Source organism: Psittacula echo, assembly GCF_963264785.1.
Source record: "Psittacula echo genome assembly, chromosome: 5".
NCBI lineage: Eukaryota > Metazoa > Chordata > Aves > Psittaciformes > Psittacidae > Psittacula > Psittacula echo.
In genome coordinates, this window is record NC_137739.1 from 17,967,409 (window position 1) to 17,986,129 (window position 18,721).

Genomic DNA, 18,721 nt, shown 5'->3' on the forward strand with positions numbered 1-18,721 from the left:
GGGAGTTTCTGTTGCCTTTGGTGAGGATTATTGCAAAGTGCTGGTGATTCCTAACCCCCACATCCTCAGGTTTTTATCTGGCAGCAGGATAACATGGGCCTCATAGTAGCAGGAAGGGTGCTTTATTCCCTTGGGATTGCTCAAGGAGGGGCTCACACACAGCAGCTGCCCTCTCCCAGTCGTTCTCCACCAACCAGTTGTGATGAAGCCTTCCAGTGGAGGTTTCCACCTACATCATCCCACTTCTCTGTCGAGAGGGAGGAGCAGAAGTGCTGCTGCTGCCAAAAATCCTTCCTTCTTTGCCCTTTAGCACTTTCTCCTTTGTCTTCAGCCCTGAGTTGAGTCTTCTCACCCTCACTGGCCCCACGTTCCTGCAGAACTTCCTTCTGGGGAAGACTGGCTTCCATGACCCTTACGGATCCCTTCTAACATGAGATCTTCTGTTATTCAGAGTATTTTGATGGCTACTTTGGGGATAGAAATGGTTCAACCAGTAATCTGAAGGGTTAACCTGAGGTCCAGAACCTCAAGGAACCATGTGTGAGCAGTGTTTGTGAGGTCACAGTGCCAGGCAGGCACCCCCTGACCCTGCTGTGCCTGGGTTACGAGCCAGAGCCCTCGAAACCGTTCCGGCCACACACCAGCAGGGCCATGGCCAAGGCCAGTGTGGAAACTCTGCTGCAACCCACTGAGATAAGGGAGCCAATGGAGCCTCCAGCAGGAAACCACACTCAGCCCACGTCCTCCCGGGCCAAGCTGAGCCTCAGTTCCTCCCAGAGCCTCACCGAGCCCATGTCCGTCTCCTTCCTCAGGTAAAGGCAGCTCAGGAGGGATGGCAAGAGGGGAGTGACATGGAGGGGTGGGCTCAAAGAGCTGTAGTGTCCTGGGCAGGGGGAGCTGGAGGGTCAGTGGAGGCTGTTGGGAGGTACCTGGGAGTTGGTGCGGGCTGTTGAGGGCTAGCAGTGGGAGTCGGGGAGCAGTAGGGTTAACAAGTTGTTAACAGGGGTGACAGAGACCTGCATGTCCTTCCTGTGGCCTTGGGGGTGGCTGCCCCATGGCCGTGGGTGTCTCTGTCCCTACCGGTGCCCCATGGTGTGTTGGCTCCCCCAGCACGGAGTTTCCCATGGGCGCTGCTACCCCACACTACTGCAGCCTGAGGCGCACCTTCGCCTGCACCGACTTGCTGCTGCTCAGCCTGGCCGAGGATGAAGAGGCTGATGATGCAGAGGAGGCTGATGATGCAGAGGAGGATGATGATGCAGAGGAGGATGATGATGCAGACAGGAAGGCTCCCCCCAGCCCCCCCATACACCCACAGAGCTCCATGGATACCACCAAGCCCGCCACCCTGCCGGTGAGTGACTGCCGAGGGTGTCCCACCTCCCTGGGGTCCCCTGACACCCATTAATGAAACACTGGTTGGGGTGCCCTACATCTCCAAGGCGTGTATGTTTCCCCTCTCCCTCCTTTCTCTCCCTGCCCCCCCCCAGCTTCTGCAGTGCTTGTGAGGAACTGTGACATCCCCTGGGGGCACCCTGCACCATGAGGATGCCTGATGCCCCCAGGGCTCCCAGAGTCCCTCAAGGAAGCCCTGATACTTCCTCTAGTGGGAGCCCTCTGGGACTACAAGGAATTCATAGCACCCCCAGAGTCCCAGGGACATCCCCACAAGGTAGCACCCTTAGAGCCACTCCCAGTGTCACACATCCCTGTGATATGGTGCCAGGGTGGCTGTTGCAGGCCACGGGCTCAGTCCCAAGGACTGGTGTGGATCAGGTTGTGGGTCCCCAGGGTCGCCTGGGCATTTTGGCACAGATAACCCTCCCCAAGCAGAAGGGATGGATTCCTCTCCCTCACCCAAGGAGGGGGTCAGTGTCCCAACCCCTCCAGCAAAGACAGTTCAAGACACACAGCATGGCCATGTGCAGTTGCAGCGGGAGCATTCATCACCATCGCCTTGCCCATCTCACTGAAGAAGACGGCACATGGTGCTCAGCGAGGAGGTGCAGACACCTTTTGTAAGACACCACCCCAGTGATATCGTGCTGGACCTTTGCAATCCTTATGCCTCTCCACAAATACAGCATGGCTCTTCCCTGGGGCCTTGGCCTCAGTTACATGCCTCAAGTTCTTTGAGTCTTGTTTCCCCCTTGTGCTACACGGGGTGATGCTTTATCTCCACAAGGAAACCTAAACTCTCCTGGGGTTGTACAGTATTGTTCTCTTCCATGTCCTCTGCGTGACCCACACCTTACACATAGGAACATGCAGGAGTACAACTTCTACGTAACTTCCTTCTTAGATCTCTTCTAGCTAAAAAAGATCACTCTGATCAGTGATAGATACACATATATATAATATCTAATCAAGAGTCAAAAAGACTCCAAGCAGCCGGAGATGGTGGATGACCTCCCTCAGAGGTGGTGGACCTGGTCCATGACTTTCTGCCCAGCCCTTGGGAGAGCTGCTGGGACCAATTTGTTCCTCAGGCTGCAAATGAGAGGGTTAAAGGCAGGTACCAGGAAAGAGCCACTGGCCAGTGCTGAGCTGGGGTAAGGATGGGGGAAGTGCCCATGACAAGCTTGGTGTCCGGGGGAGTAAGGACTGGGAGCCCCTCCTCCCTCCCACCTGATGCACCTTGAGCAGGAGCTGCTGGTTCCAGCACTGGCTGCAAGAACTTGGCTGAGAAGCCTCTCCATGTGTCCTCTGGTCCTTGTCACCACTGGGCATCCCATCTTTCATGCTGGGTGAGCTGCTTCTGCTCCCGCTCGGCTCCCAGTTCCTCCCACCCCACACAGTATCCCTGGTAAACTCCTTTACTGGAGGAAGAGATGCTGAGGATACAGAGCCTGTGTCTGCACTGCCCTACAGGGGAAGCTGTGAGGATCCATGTGGCATTTGCTTGTTGGATCTTGACTATGGGGCTGGAGGTGCTGCAGCCTGGGGCGCAGAGGGAACTGGCTGATGCTCTTGCAGCTTTGACAAGTCATGGTGACCAGGAGAGCCTTTGTGACTGGAGGGAAGCAAGTTGCACTGTTGTCAAGAGGCTTGGGGTGACACAAGCAGCAACAGGGCAGACACAGCTTCACTTCAGTCCCCTGGAAAACCATGGAGTGAGTCCTTCCAGAAGGCACAGCAGGTGGAGGAGGAGATGGGGAACCGTGCCTAAAAAATGTGATGGCTTTGGTGATACTGTGATGAGGTTTGGTCAGGGCAGAGCAGGGGATGACCCTGACTTGCCTCCCACGAGGCTTTCAGTGCTACTCAGACATTGCTTACCCAAATGCACTTCCCCAAATTATTGATGCTCTGCTGCGTTGGTGAATGTTTCTCTTTATAATCAATGACACAAATAGGAAGTTACCTGGAGTGAGTGGAACCCTCCCTCTTACTCCGCTGCTCACAGGTGAAGATGTGATGGTACAATTTACATGCCTCAGTTTATACACCTAAATTAGGTGATGTGAACCGCAGTTCATGCGACTTCCCAACAGCTGGAATTCAGCCACTGCTTGAAATCGCTTTGTACCTGGGTGAAGTTAGGTTTATCCATTTATTCTCCAGAGAGAGACACGCTGATAAGGTGATTCCAGCTGGAAACTCCCCTGTCATGCCAGAAGAGCTGATGGCAGCAGCAGGTTGTTTCAGGCCACATAGGTACAATATTGAACCTCCCACTGAGCATGCAGTGACTCCACCACTGCCTCCTTCACTCCCTGCTACCCAATGATGCTTCTTACATCTCCATTAATAATCATATGCATAACAAAAGGGGTTTAATTCAGTTGCTCACACATATGAAGAGACATTTTAGGTGTTTTGAGGATCTTTGTCTCCAAGTGCTGCTCCTTAAGGATGAAGATGTCTCATGTGGTGGGCTTGCGTGGACATCTCAGACACCCCAGGGTACCACACGTGGCACCGGTGCCAATGTGCAGGCACCACATGGCGTCCAAGTGTGTCACAAGCTTGGTTGTTGAGATGATGAAAGGTCTTGGACATCATTGTGGAAATGCACCCATCCACCCAGCTCCAGCACGCCTGCCTGGAGCTTCTCACAGACACAGGCTGGGAGAGCACTGAGCATTAGGATCTCTTCAACCCAGGGGGCAGTGGGGGATGGCTCTTCCTCTGGTCCACCCTTAAGAACAAGGGTCCCTATGTTGTCTTTACAGAGGACTGACGGGTCTCAAAATGTGTGCCTATCACAACTCCCCGCACAGGAAGCCTGACAACCGTGTATTTCCCATCTCTGTGTGCCGGCCTGGCCTGGCTGCCCCACATCTGGGGTCCCACTCCCTGTATTCACTTGTAACAGAGTGAGGGGAGCACCCCTGCACCCCGAGCTCAGTGGTGCTGCACCAACTGCTCCACTTCTCAGTAGAGTGGGAGGGTTTGAAGGTGCTGCTTGAACAGGTGAGTTTGGCAGGGGGTGGGCTGGGATGCCATATAGAGTCACAGATTGGTTTGGATTGGAAGGGACCTTAAAAGCTCATTCAGTTCCAACCCCCTGCCACAGGCAGGGACACCTTCCACTAGACCAGGTTGCTCCAAGCCCCGTCCAACCTGGCCTTGAACACTGCCAGGGATGGGGCAGCCACAGCTTCTCTGGGCAACCTGTGCCAGCGCCTCAGCACCCTCACAGGGAAGAACTTCTGCCTGAGAGCTCATCTCAGTCACCCCTGTGCCAGGTTAAAGCCATTCCCCCTTGGCCTGTTCCTACAGGCCCTTGTCCAAAGCCCCTCTCCAGCTTTCTTGTAGCCCCTTGAGGCACTGGAGCTGCTCTAAGGTCTCCCCTTAAGGAGCCTTCTCTTCTCCAGGCTGAACAAGCCCAGCTCTCTCAGCCTGGCTCCAGAGCAGAGCTGCTCCAGCCCTTGCAGCATCTCCCTGGCCTCCTCTGGACTCATTCCAACAGCTCCACGTCCCTCTTGTGCTGTTGCCCCAGAGCTGGATCAGGACTGCAGGGGGGGTCTCCCCAGAGCGCAGCAGAGGGGGAGAATCCCCTCCCTCTTGTGCTGCTTACGCTCTGGGGATGCAGCCCAGCACATGAGGGGCTTCTGGGCTCAAGCACTCAATGAAGCTGGGTCACGGGAGCTGCTCACGCCCGTGAACTCGAAGCGGGGGCTGTCATCTGCAGCCGATGGATGCGCAGCAGCACCGGGGGCTGTGTTCGCGGGGCAGCGCTTTGAGGGCCGCCCAGGCCCCGCTGAGCTCTCCCCGCTGGCACGGCTGCTGTTCCCGAGCCCGGCTGCACAGCGCCCGAGGGCTGAGGCAGCTCGGTGCCAGCGCGCTCCAAGTGCTGCCAGCTCATTACTGTAATTAGCCGGGTGCGCCGGGCAGGGGCAGGGCCGCGCAGCCCGGGGCTCTGCTCCCTGCGCCGGGGCCGCCCCAGCCCGGCTCATCCATCTCCTCACGCGGGTGCCTTCCCCGTCGGGGCTCGGGGGGGGCTGCCGTCGCCTTAGAAGACGCGCAGGATTGCTCACCCGTACCCGCATTCCTCCCCCACTCAAGCGCCGGGCAGCTGCGGGCCTCGGCTCGGGCCTGCGCACCAGGCAAGCACCACCCTCGGCACCGACCCCGGCCCGGTGACACCACCCCCCCCCCCCCCCCCGCCGCCGCAAAGCACGCTGGGAGCTGTAGTTCTCCGGCCGCGCCTGGGCCCCGCTCCCGGCCGCACCTTGCCACCACCCCCCTGCTCCCGCTGGGAGGGGGTCGCTCAGCCCCGCTCCCCCCGGCCCGGCTCGCCCCCGGCCCGCCCTGCGCCTTCCGCTTCCTCCGCGCGACGCCCCTCGGGGCTTGTAGTCCCCTTGCGCTATTCACGACGGCCTCTGCGCCGCTTTCACGCCGTAGCGCCCGGAGGCCGGGATGGGGCGATACGCCACGGCGGCGGCGTAAGGGCGGGCTCTGGGACTCCGGGGCAGGCCGGGCCGGCGGCGGAGCGGGAGGAAGGCGTCTGCGGAGCAGCCGGGCGGGAGCGGGTGGAAGTTGCTCTGCTCGCAGGAAAGTGTAGGGCCGGGGGAGGGACGCGAGCAGCAACACGGCTCCTCCATCCCCAGGTAAGCGGCGGCGGGGGGCGGCAGGAGCGCGGGGGTGGCGGGAACGGGCCGCCCGGGGCCTCCCACTGCAGTCCCGCGGGCCGCGGCTCCCGCCCGCTCCGCCGGGTGGGCGCTCTCCCGGCCGGACTCTCCGGGTGGGCTCCGGCACCCCCGGGGCCGCCCTGCACTACCTGTTGCCGGTGGGCCCAAGCCCGGGGGGGCGGTGGGGGCTGGGTCTGGAGGCTGGTGTCGGGGGTTTCGGTGCTGAGGCAAGCTGGAGAGCCGGCAGCGCCGCCCCGGGGCTCTGCGGCTGCTTGAGTGCCCTACCCGCGGGGGCTCTTCGTACCTCCTCCCGGCCGGGTTTAATGCATTTGCGAGTCGCGCAGCACCCGTGCGGGGCCGGGAAGGTTTGCGGGTCCCCGCGCTGCAGCCCTAAGCCTGCCTGGGCCGGGCTCGGCACAGCCAGAGCGAGCCTCCCGGTCTCCTCCGGGCAGCGGAGCCTAGCCTATGGCAGCGTACTGGCTCTGTGCTGCTGCGGGCCAGGTCCGGGGCCGGAGCACAGCAGAGACCCTGTCTTTCAGGTCTGCACTCTAACCTCCAGCTTAGAAACCAGCCTGCTGCAGGCTAAGCGGGGTTTTGTGCATAGTTTCTGGAGCGTTGGGGAATTTGCCCTTCAGAACCGGCTGGCTGGCTCTTATGCTTGTCTCCCAGAACCATCCTAAGGCTGTTTGGGCCCTGGTGCCTCATCAAGACCCCTGGATTTTACTGCATGTCAGCCTCTAGATCCTGTATGCAGAGGTCTGTAACAGTGGTTGGAAAGGCTGTGTGCACTGGCCACCCTCTCCATTTTCTGAGCAGCTCTCCTCTCCCCCTCCTGCGCCTGCTGCTGGGGCACATCCCTTCCCTCCCAAGCAACAGGAGACAAGCATTGTGGGGTGATCATCTGGTGAACTGCTGGGGAAGATGGAATAATGTGCACGTTGTGTTTGAAATGTCACACTGTTTCCTCCAAGCATTTTTCCAGATTGGAATCTCAACTGCTGCGCTCCACAGGCCTTGGGGCCGGGATGCGGATGGGTGGGTTTTCATGATCAGACAGAAGGTTATCTGAGAAGTGTTTACTGCACATGGCCAGGGGCATTGGAGCAGGGATGGTGGTGTGCTGCTGTGAGTCAGTCAGGAGGTAACAGAGACCAGGAGATGTGTTTGGAGGGAACTGAGATGGAGATGAGCGATACAGGTACCGGCTGGTGGAGACAGGCTGCAGATCCCAGGCTTAGCCCCTGTTGATCTGAACACCTAGACCTTGTTGTACCTTGCATGTTGTCACAGGGACTTGTGTTGCAGAGCTGTGCAAGCTGCCACCTTCCCTGACCTGGAGCAGACCTGTGGTGGAAGGGCGGCCGAGTGACAGACCAGCCTCCTGCAACACTGCTGGTGGCTTTACAAGGCCGTTTCTTGAGCCTCAGTGCCAAACAGACTGGCTGGTGCCCCTGAGTGAACCAGAGCAGGACTGAGCTCTGCCTGAGGAACGGGCTGCGGCGGCAGAATGTGTCAGAGAGGCATGATTCAAATTGCTGTGATTTTATGTACGTGGGGATATTAACTCATTTAAAGTTGCATCAGCTCCTGTTTGTGTCCAGGGCTTTAGCAGTTGGAGACAGAAGGCAAGACCCAACAGTGCTCCCTTCTCCGGCTGGGGTTGGAGGGCTGGAGAGGCCTTTGAAGGTGTGATGTGACTTGCTGTGTTTGCTGAGCCATGTTGCACTGGCAGCAAAGGAGGCAGCCTCCTTGAGCCTGATGACTTGGTGCATAAGGGAACCTGAGGCATGGGCCAGGCTTAATGTTTTCTAAGTTGGAATAAATTTTGAAAACCCAAACCTGCTAAAGTTGCATGTAAAAAAGATTGGGTGTCCTGCTCAGGATCAGAGCTGTCCGACAGTGGTGGAAGGACTGGGTGACCCTGTGGAGGGGCCTGGTGCCCTTGTGCGATGCAGTGACACCACTACCATTCTCCTGGGCTCTCCACCCCTTATCTGTACTTTGAATCCCAGAGCTTTGCAGAGGGAAATGAAGATGATATTGTAATTAAAATTCATAAGAATCATAGGCTGGTTGGCTCAGAAGGGATCTTGAAGCTCATCCAGTCCAGCTCTCTCAGCCTGTCTCCAGAGCAGAGCTGCTCCAGCCTTCCCAGCATCTCTGTGGCCTCCTGTGGTCTTGTCTGTGGTGAAGCAGGGGGAGGCTGGAGTGAAGGGCTCTGGCTGCAGGGCACAAGGAGGGACCTGGGCAGTCTGTGTCCCGCTGCTCTCTCCTAGCACGCAGTGCTGGGAGGAACCTTGTGGAGGGCTGATTTGCTGGAATGTGGGGCTCTGAGAAAGGTCATGTTTGGTGCAGGCTGGGGAAGGCTGCTTGTGCGGGTGGCACAGGTGAGTCAGTGGCTTCCTCCTCATTTTCCATCATAATCCCACCTCCGGAGTGCAGCGTGCTGCTTGCCTGCTCCCCACAGCCTCCTGCATCTGCCTGCCTGTGCCTCAGCCTTGCTGGCAGCTGTTGGACCCTGTGTGCACACACAGCCCTTCCCAGGCCACCGACACAGAGCAGGGCAGGGAGGAGCAGCCTCCTAACGAATTCCTGCTATTTGGAATGCTGATGCTTGCCTTGTAGTTAGCAATGGCAGCTGAGGCAGGCCAAGGAAGGCAGAGGGGTTGTTGCCTCCAAACGAGACACATTTAACTCTTGCCTTCACAGTTCCTTCCCCCTGCATTAGCAGCTTTCAGGCTGGCTGATACGAAATGCCAATGCTATTCCCACCATTACCTCGTGTTCAGTGGCTTAAAAGATGAGGAGGGGTTTTGTGTGCCATTTCCTCTTGCTGCTGCCCTGGTGCCTGGGCAGAGGGAGAAGGGGGAGCCCTGGAAAAGAAATCAGATCCAAAGCAATGTGCCACCAGCAGAAAGAGCAATTGTTTTCCTGCATTTACATTGCAGAGTGTCGTCCTGCTCAGGCAGCCCCTGTTTGACAGCCAAGATAATACATTTATATAGCTGTAATTAGTGGGACGTGGAGTTTGCTGGATGTCTCGGGGGCAGCATGCTTTTCACTCCAACTCCAGCAAATAGATCAGGGAGGATTGGAAAGCTGCCGTGGGTTGCTCGAATTGGCCCTTTGGGTTTCTGGAGGTTGAATACATAACTGCTGATATTTCCTATTGTGCGGTACCCTGCCTAGTTGAAAAGAAAATAACTTGAGGGAGCATGGGGCTATTTTTGGCAGCTTGAGATGATCAGGTTTGATTTGTAAAAACTGAAGGCAGGTCTTTAGGCTTGTATGTTAAAAGCAGTATTAGAACCATCTCTATTCCTCTACATATGCATGCCTCTGCCCTGTGCCAGTGGTGTAAGCTCCAGTGTGTGTTCATCAAACAAGAAATGGCTTTTCTGTTCCTGCGGCGCAGCCTCTTCTGTAGCCAGCCAGGGCATGAGCTGAATGCTGGGGGCTTGAGTAGCATCAGAGGAGGGTGGTGTGTGCTCGGTGTCTGGAGGCCAGGCTGGTGTCTCAGCCCAGCCTGGGATTGGAGCCATTACTAAAGCTCTAGGGGTATCAGTTCACCTTTGCTTTGGTGAAATGGAGACCAAGACCTTACCAAAAGCTGTCTTTCCCCTCTGGTCGTATCACCCAGCTGCCTTTCTGGTGTGGCACTTCCTGTGGCACAAAAGTTTCCCCTTCAGCTTCTTGTTCCCAAGTGATTTGGGTTTCTCAAGGACTGAGGAGATCACAGGCAGCTTTCCAGCTTGTGTTGTGTTCTTCTGACAGCAGAAGGTCCTTCTGTAACAAACAGATTTGCAGAGAAGCCAACTCTGGGGCAGCTTGGCTGGGTAACAAGTTCCCTCTCCTGTGTTAGTGCTGGTCAGTGGAAGTGGGAACACTGTGCGAGGGTCCCTGTGTGCTGGGCTGTGTCCTCCCCTGCAGCAGTGCTGCTCTCCAGAGAGGCCTCTGCACTGATGTGCTCATGGTCTTGCTCTCCAGCTCATCCGTGTTGGTCTCCTGCCTGCACCACTTGTGTCAGCAGGCAGAGCTGGGGCAGTCCTTCGAATTGCAGCACAGCCACGAGCTTTATGTTAAGCTGCTGGGTGTTAAGCAGTTTCTCTTTCTAGCCCATGCCTATGTGAGCACATCTCCTGCAGGAGCAGTGATGTGGTGTCATGCAGGCTCATGTAGGCATTTGTGGGTTCTCCATCCTCTGGTGTTTGCCTCCCTCCCTCTGTAGCTCTCAGCAGCCTTTCCAGGAGTGCCTTGGAGATGCTGTAGGCTTGGAGGTCCTGATGGAGCCAGTGCTGTGCAGACCCTTGGGCTGGACATATCAGGATGGTTCTTTAGAACCTTAATCAGCCCCTGATTTACTTTTTACTGGTCCCTGTATGGTGTCTCTTGCCTGCACCATGGCCTTCTCCATTGATCTGAAGGGGGCCTATAAGGAAGCTTTTTAAGGGACTGTAGCAATAGGTCAAGGGGTGATGGGTTCAAACTGAAACAGGGAAAGTTCAGGTTATAAGGGAGAAGCTCTTCCCTGTGAGGGTGCTGAGGCGCTGGCACAGGTTGCCCAGAGAAGCTGTGGCTGCCCCATCCCTGGCAGTGTTCAAGGCCAGGTTGGACGGGGCTTGGAGCAACCTGGTCTAGTGGAAGGTGTCCCTGCCTGTGGCAGGGGGTTGGAACTGGATGAGCTTTAAGGTCCCTTCCAACCCAAACCAGTCTGATTCCGTGATTCTTCATTTGCTGGTCTGATTCCATTAGCAGCACGTGTCCAGGTGCTCACCATAGGTTGTCTTTTCCTCACCGCCTGGAAGCCTCAGTGGTGCAGAGCACTGAAAGAGAAAAGCTCTTTGTGAATTCACCGTAGCCTACCCCAGGGGCACCATGCTGCATCTGACCAAGCGGCTGTGGGAGAGAGGGTGAATGGGTCAGGCAGAACCAAATCTGTCACTCTTGCGTGCTTCTGCCATGCTCCCAAAGAGGCTCAGTGATCACACTGTTCTGGCTGAATCCTTAATTGCTTTTTTTTGCTCCTTCACCAGTCTAAAACAGAGAAAATGAGACTGTGCTGGTGAGCCAGAGGGTTATGGACAAGGGTTCTTGTTGCCTCCATCTGATAAAAGCCTGTCCCAAAGAAGACAGCACTTTCACAAAGTATGAATTTTGTTAAAACACCTTGTTTCAGGAGCAGAGAATATGAAAGGGGAAGGCAAAATGTCTTGGGGGAGTAAGGTTTGCAGAGGCAAGTATTCAGCATCGTGCTTTTCAGGGGTGAAATGGGCACATTTGGCATCGTCAGATGAATTTGTACTTTGGAATTGCCAATGGATGTAACTGCTAATGATGTCCAGGCCATGTGGAGTAATGAACATCTCTTTCTGTGTTTGATCATTCAGGCAGTGTGCCCCTCCAGTCATTCCTACGTTCACATCCGTACCCCTTTGGAGATCCTGTCCTGCTGCTGTCCAGAATCCTCCTTGTTGACATCCTGCAGTGCTCCAGAGGTGTTGCGTTAGTTGGGATGGCGACAGCTCTACCAGGATGCTAAGCAGGGAGTAAGGCCAGTGGTGGGAACAGAACTAAAAAGTCAACACCAAAGGTTCTGAAACCACGAGTAGAGGATCGGAGTTGACCCACAAGCAGACGGGTTCCTACCTCCCGGCGGGACCGAGCTCCAGCCCGGGATGCTGCAGGAGGCACGGACACTTCAGAGCGCTGCATTCAATTGGATGCTGAGCGAGTGACCGAAGATGCGAGGTTCGTTGTATGTGCTACTGTGATGCTGAGCAGCCCGGGGTCTGAGCAGCCATTTATTCTTACGTGGCTCTCTTTCCTCTCTGTCCCCCAGCCTGGTGCAACAGCCGCTCCTCCTAGCAGGCTCAGTGTGCTAGAGACCATCTAGCATGTTTCTCCACCCTCGCCACTCCACCGGTGCCAAGAGCAGCCGCTCCATTCCAGGGACACCCGGCTGACTTCACACCAGCCGGGCATTGGACCTGCAGAGCAGAAACCCTTCAGGGTGAGAGGCTTTTCTGGCTCTGTGCTGGGCTGGGAGGGGCTGAAAAGAAAAAGACCTTTTCTCCTCTGGTCTGTAAGCACCATAAGCACCATTACCCCACTTCTTGTCTCGCATGCCTTGTTCTTGTCTTCCTTGTGTTGAATCCTTTGAGTGTTCTCCTCTCCTTGCTGTGTGTGAAGGCCATGTGCTCATATGGGTGGGGATACTGGTGTCCCCTGGTTTTCTCATGGTTAAAAACAAACTGTAAGAGTGGAAGAGAAAATGTGGGGTCCTCCAGGACCTCACAGCCCTAAGATGTGGAAACTGCATGACTGCCGCAGGGGGTGTTTGAGGCAGTGCAAAGGCAGGGAAATTGGTTAATCTAAGAACCTCTGCCTTGCTTTGCCTGCAGTCACCACTGTGCTATGGCAGTTCCGAGCCCAGGACTGGGACATGGAGATGACTTTGTTGTACCTTACATGATTGGGCTGCTTTGGGCTGGTGGTGCAGAGCCTGCTCTGCAGAGACAAGACGAGGTGGTGGGAAGTCGGATTGAGCTTGTACCTTCAGGTTACACTTGAGTGTCCACTGAAGGAGAACCTCTGATGGTAGTGTCCATGCATTCAAATGAGCCAGGCTTATGTGGCCTTATCCAGCCCAGGGTTTTGGATTAATGGAATGAACAGCACTGTACTGTGTGTTGGCCGATCTGGTCTGCTTATGGGCTAGCTGAGTCTTGATGTGACTTTGGTGTCCAGCTGCTGCAAAAGGTCTGCAGGAATCTCTTTCGGTTCAGGGTCAGAGAAGCCAGGCCACGAGCACTCTGTGGTCTTTGAGTGGTGACTGTTACCAGGCAGGGGTCAGCTGAGACCTGCGCCATGGCTAGTTCTCAACTGTGGGAGAACTGTGGAAGGGGTGAAGTAACATTCCTGGTCTTGGATCATTTTGGATGCAGCCTTGGAGTGTCTCGTGAATGCTACTGCAGGTGTGCAAAGCCCTTGCTCTGTTGCGTGACCTTGCTGTGCAAGGTGCTTAGCAAGCAGAGCCTGCTGGAGGGAAGGTTGGGGTCTGTAGCATCGCATGAGGCTGAGGCAGCGCGACACATCTCGCAAGGCATTTGAGAGGGACTCCTGTGATGTGATCTCTCTGTCTGCTTGTTTGGGTTAACTGGGGTTCAGGGTGCTGCCAGCAGCTCTTGGTTAAGAGGCCAGTTCTGCCATGGTGGACAGCCGGTAGGGCTGGCTTTGCTGTAGCAAAGGCAGCTTCTTACTGAAGGCATCTGCATTATACTTCAGCCTTCTCATCTTAAAGTACAGCATTTTCCTCATGTGATCGTTAACATTTGTTCAAATAACTGCTCTCATGGGCAAATATTGCTTAAGGCGTTGTGTAATTGAACACATCCTACAGTTCCAGCTGTAGTGGTATAGCTGAAGAGGAGCTGCTTGTGACGGAGGCAGTGAGCCAGTGAAGCTGCTCTGGTGAGGAAAGGGGAGTATCATAGTGTCAGGCACTGTCACATCCAGATCACTTCAGTTGTATCAGATGTTAACACTAGCTAGGGAAAGCCACGGAGATGCTGCTGGAGCAGCTCTGCTCTGGAGCCAGGCTGAGAGAGCTGGGCTTGTTCAGCCTGGAGAAGAGAAGGGTCCTTAAGGGAAGACCTTAGAGCAGCTCCAGTGCCTAAAGGGGCTACAAGAAAGCTGGAGAGGGGCTTTGGACAAGGGCCTGTAGGGACAGGCCAAGGGGGAATGGCTTTAACCTGGCACAGGGGTGACTGAGACGCGCTCTTAGGCAGAAGTTCTTCCCTGTGAGGGTGCTGAGGCACTGGCACAGGTTGCCCAGAGAAGCTGTGGCTGCCCCATCCCTGGCAGTGTTCAAGGCCAGGTTGGATGGGGCTTGGAGCAACCTGGTCGAGTGGAAGGTGTCCCTGCCTGTGGCAGGGGGTTGGAACTGGATGAGCTTTAAGGTTCCTTCAACCCAAACCAGTCTGTGCATCTATGAATTCCAATTACAGTATCGTCTCCTGACAGAAAAAACAAACATCAGTGCACAGAAGCATTCACGTGTTTTTCAGGGTGGCTCAGGACAGTTACAGGGGTGATGGGGAAGTGGAGAGGGGTAAGCAGTAATGTGATGCTTCTCCATTAGTTTACTGCGCTGAGCTGTGCTAAAAGGGGAACTGTCATCTTGCCCACCCTGGGTTTTGCTCTGCCTGTCCCACCTCCTGTGTGCTCTCCCAAATCCCTGTGCTCTTCCGAATTTCTGTGCTCTCAGGGAAGGTGGCAGCCTCTTGTGCACTTCTCAGCAATTCTTCTGCTTTTATGTCTTGGTTGGTTGTGATGAAAAAGCCGAAAGCCACTGTTGTCTGTTAGGCTCACCTACCTTTGCGCTTGCCTGAGGCACAGCCAGAGACATGGTGGTTTAAATCTAGGCCATCTGGTTGGAAATTGGGACGTGGTGCTTGATTAAAGCCAGGAAAGGCCAAATTGCATAAAATTGGCAGAAGGAGACACCCAGGTACTCCTACCCTTGTGTGAAGAGCCCGTGTGACTCTGGGCAGGACAATGCAGCGAAGACTGGGAGCTGTCTATAGCAAGGGGTGCAGCTTAATGTGGTTTGAACGTGGTTTACTGCCTGTCTAATCTGTGTTAGAATTAAAGCTGTGGCTGGAGTGTGTGGGGACAGTGTGCTCAGGGACATCTCCCCCTCTTGCCATCTCTGAGACTTCGCTTTTCAAGTCTGTACCGTGAGTTTTCACTGGCTGCAACTCTGCTTCTTGCTGCAACTTTGTTCCCCTCCCTTCTGCAGTGGCCAGCTCTTCTTCTGCTTATCTGTCAGCTTAGCATGATCTGAAGATAAAATCCCTGGTGTCCTTTTGGGTCTGACCTCGTGTTTGTTTGTGCTGTGCCTGGGCACCTGTGGTCCTCTTGAGTTCAGCTTGCTGGGTGATTGGGAGGAACTTGATGGGTCATCAAGTCCAGTTTCCTACTGCTGAAGACAGTCATCTTGTGCAGGTCAGGAACTAACTCTGTGCTTTATTTCCCCAGTGCTTCTGGAGCAGCTGATCCAGAGATCTGCTCTTTGAGAGGTTAGAAACCCTCCTCTGACTTCCAGTATCCCATTTTCCTGGTCTGGTTTATTGTACCTGTGCCATTGCAGAGTGTCATCTTGCAGATGAGAGATGACTTGCAATTTTCCTGGTTCTCTGTAACCTTTATGTCCTGCAGCGGTCGTGGCTCTTGATGCAGATTTGTCCTGAGAAGCGTGTTGAAAGCCGCTTGGTTTTCCCATTGCTTCTTTTGAGGAGTTTGGTTTTGCTGGGCCCCTTTATTTCTATGTTGTGCTTTTGAGTGTCTTACATGCAGGTGGGGTTCTGAGCTGTGCAGCTTATGCGTGGTAGAGAGTACAAAAGAGCCTTTTCTGTGCTACTGCTGCTTTTTTTAAGTTTGCCCTTGCTACTTGTGCCATCTTGCTCCTTCAGGAGGGAGAGATGTTGTCAGAAATGGTTGAATCAAGGTGAACCTGATAAAGAAGTGTATTGAAGAGCCAGTGCCTGGCTCTTACTCGTGGCTCTTATTCATGTTTATCTCTAGCTGTGAATGTGCAATAACAACAGTTCTGTTCTGCACAGGCTGGCACAGCCTCAGACAGGAAGATCTGCTGTTTACCAATCAACACTCTGCTGTAAGTGAGAAAGGGGGGAAAGAAATGTTTTATTGCTGCTGGGTAACCCAGAGTGTAGTTAAACCTTTCTGGGGAAAAAAAAGAAAGAGGAAACTAAGAGCACATGTGTTACTCAAGATGCATTTTTCCTGGCAAGAGTCCCGTGTGTGTGTTCTTCCAGCAAAGCATCCCTGCTTCTGCTCCTTTCCATTCAATCTATAGCATATTGGTAGCAGGCAAGTAAAAGCTTCCTGTTTTTATAACAAACTACTCACAGCAGGCAGTTTGTCGAGGGGATTTTTCAGCCTGGCATGTTTTCTAGCTGGGGCAGGCTGTGGACTGAGTTGGATGACAGAGCTCTGCTACAGGGATTCTAAACACAGGGAGGAAAGGATCTGGAAATCAGGTCTGCTGGTGAAGCTTCCTCAGATCGGGTGCTGTGGCTTGGCTTGTTTTATTTCTTGCCCTTGTCTTTCTTTCTGTGGCATTACCACGATGTTGCTAATGAGACAAACCATGCCAGCCCACACAGGCTTTTGTTAACACTGCACTCAAAGGCAGCCACAATTAGCTGGTAAACCAGAGGATACAAGCATCTTGTTGTACTTTGTTGCAGCAATGTTAATAGGCTTAGTAGAGCGCTTGGGTTTTAGAGGTTTGGTTGGGTTTTACTGGATTTTTTTCAGACCCTTCTTCAGCACTGCCTTTGATATTTACATGCTTATTCAGAAAAGGACCTTCCTGCTCTTCAGTTGTCAATGGAGATGGTGTTTGAAGTTAACCCTTATTTTGAAGAAACCTTCTTGTCTACTGCTTTTCTCTCTTTTTCTCCTTGTAGCTTGTAACTAAGATGTTGATGGCCCTTTCAAATCTCTATAATCCCCTCCCTCAAAGTGACCATGCTAGATTTCCAGTAGCTCACTGGATAATCTATCACTGGTCTGCAGTGTCCTGTGCAAGGGAGAAGAGGAAACTTTTCAGACTTTGATGGCAGTTGCTCTGTGGCTAAGTTGGCTCTACAATAAATCTACTTTTCCTGTCAATCTTTCACGTCAGGCTTTGGGCACATCTTCCTCTGCCTGCATACTTACGAAGAGTCAGTGCTGGGCATTGACTGCATTTCAGCCCAACTCAGCTGCTGTGTATGAGTTTCTTCTATGTTAAAGTTGGGCCAGAACCAGTTTCAAGGCAGCTGAAGGAAGGTAAAGATCCTCAGGCTTGCCTTTGCATGTTGATGTCTGTGGCTGGAAAGCTGTGCTGCTCTTCTGGACTTTGTTAAAGCATAGCATGAAGTGCGAGGTCCTGTTTGGTGCTGGTCTAGGACTCAGGTTAAATTATCTTCTTACCTCATGAATAGCCCATCTGGAACTCCAGGCAGCTCATTTCATTTGCTGATACCTCTGCAAGCAGTGCACCAAGCTTGTTTCTCACCTGATTTGGAAAATAGCTCATTTGCAGCTTCCTGGCCCCCAGATTTCCTCTAAGGCCATAACATCTGACTGCCCTCTCTGCTCTCAGCCCTGCTGCCCCATAACAAATGTTTGGGTGGGCAAGTTTTACCCTTCTCTCCGTATTCCCTGGCCTCCCAGCACTGCCTATCATCCAAGTGCCTTGTGAACCTGGAGACTTCCTGGCCCTGGGAGGTGAGGCACACAGGAAGCTCTGTGGTAGAGCATGAGGGCTAAAATAGCCTCCCACATCCCAGCTGAGTGTTCCGACACTGGCCCATCCTTCCTGTTATACCTATGCCTCAGTCTGGTCTTGGAGACCTTCCCATCTTTCCCTGCCAGAAGCTTTGCAAAGGAGCTGGAACTTGCTGACTCCTTAATACCCTGCCAGGCTGCAGTGCTCAGGCTGCCTTGTAGTGCTGGCTTGGCAGGTGAAGGCAGGGAGAAAGCAGCAGAACTTTGTTTCTTGTCACCAAGACGCTGGCTTTGTGCAAAACACAGAGCATTCCCGTCTGCTTGACTGCTTTGTGCAGGGGTCCTGCAGGTGATCATGGGAGCTCTTGCTGCACCGGAGCCATAGAGCTCTTGTTGGGTCAGTGTTTAACATCTTGAATTGCATCTGCCTGAGGTGCATGTCTTGTTGCTTGACTGCTTTTCTGCCCCCTGCCTTGTGGAGGAAGAGAGATTATTCATCCTTCTTCCCCTGGGGTTGCTTCTGTTACCAGGGTCCTTGCAGGCTGGTGAATTTGAGTTGTGCACTGCTTGGTAATTGCTGGTACCTGGTTTGGCACATCCTCAGGTTGGGCTGCCCTGCTGTGTGGAGCTGGGAGCTGGCTGTGTATCATTTTCTGTGCATACAAATGCTTGAGCTTCTTTTCCTTGCTTGGTTGGCATGACACACCTCCCAGACTCCACTAAGCAATCCTTCTTTAGTTATCCCATACCATATAAGCTTCCTCTGGGGCTTTATAACCTTTGGATGCTGACATGTCTCATGCTGTGCGCTTTACCCATCTTTGCACACTGCTCCCTGCTTACCCTGAACCCTGTTTTCACACATGTCCCTCAGTGATAGGTAGGGAGCTCTGCTGTGCATGGTGGCAAGATTGGTAGAGGGCCAAAGGTCTTCATGATGTATGAAGTGGTCTCCTCCAGCTTGATGCCCCAGGTCAGCTGTGCTGATCTGTCCCAGTGAACTACTTTGTGTTTAAGGATGTGTGAGTCACATTCTGCAGTTCCCAGGGCTGTGTGTGGGGATGGGACATTCAAAGCTCTTCAAGAGCCCTTATTTCTCCCTGAAGGCAACAGGTTGCGTGTAAGTGAGCATAGAGAGCTCCTCCTTTGCTGTTGCCTGTGATACCGGGTCCCAGCCCATCTTAGCCAGCCCCTAGGCTGGGGAGTTCACACAGCAGAGGGAGGAGAAGGGATGGTACTTGCAGCCTCCTCCTGTGTGGCTTCTTCTGTGCACAGCTTTGAGAGATGCTTTTCCCCTAGGTACATGATGTGCCTTTTCCTAGGCCAGCTGCTGGCCCACCACCTCA

General features: G+C 54.1%; 2 protein-coding genes across 16 annotated transcripts in view; both read left to right on the forward strand.

The window, feature by feature from the left end:
* Nucleotides 1-30: 30 nt before the first annotated feature.
* LOC308222113 (uncharacterized protein) lies at nucleotides 31-4,819 on the forward strand. 6 transcript variants are annotated; one of them, XM_080619692.1, is made up of 4 exons: nucleotides 31-43; nucleotides 332-812; nucleotides 1,111-1,354; nucleotides 4,176-4,819. In XM_080619692.1, exons 2-4 carry the CDS (start codon nucleotides 652-654, stop codon nucleotides 4,230-4,232), a joined length of 462 nt encoding a protein of 153 aa, XP_080475818.1. In that variant the 5' UTR covers nucleotides 31-43; nucleotides 332-651; the 3' UTR covers nucleotides 4,233-4,819. The 6 variants fall into 6 exon arrangements, with proteins under 6 accessions (XP_080475818.1, XP_080475822.1, XP_080475823.1 ...); XM_080619696.1 differs by lacking the exon at nucleotides 31-43 and having other exon boundaries at nucleotides 65-812; nucleotides 1,153-1,354; XM_080619697.1 differs by lacking the exons at nucleotides 31-43; nucleotides 4,176-4,819 and adding an exon at nucleotides 2,872-2,961 and having other exon boundaries at nucleotides 65-812.
* An 839-nt stretch (nucleotides 4,820-5,658) lies between these two features.
* The window catches only part of CAPN15 (calpain 15), a 61,151-nt gene continuing 48,088 nt past the window's right edge, over nucleotides 5,659-18,721 (forward strand). For 7 of the 10 annotated variants that reach the window (XM_080619924.1, XM_080619930.1, XM_080619934.1 and 4 more), the window contains exons 1-3: nucleotides 5,659-6,056; nucleotides 11,465-11,825; nucleotides 11,917-12,087. The gene's annotated coding sequence lies outside the window, so the exon portion shown is untranslated. Of the gene's footprint in view, nucleotides 6,057-11,464; nucleotides 11,826-11,916; nucleotides 12,088-12,144; nucleotides 12,160-15,116; nucleotides 15,158-15,700; nucleotides 15,754-18,721 lie in introns of those variants that run through there. The other 3 variants (XM_080619931.1, XM_080619932.1, XM_080619929.1) reach the window with 3 other exon arrangements.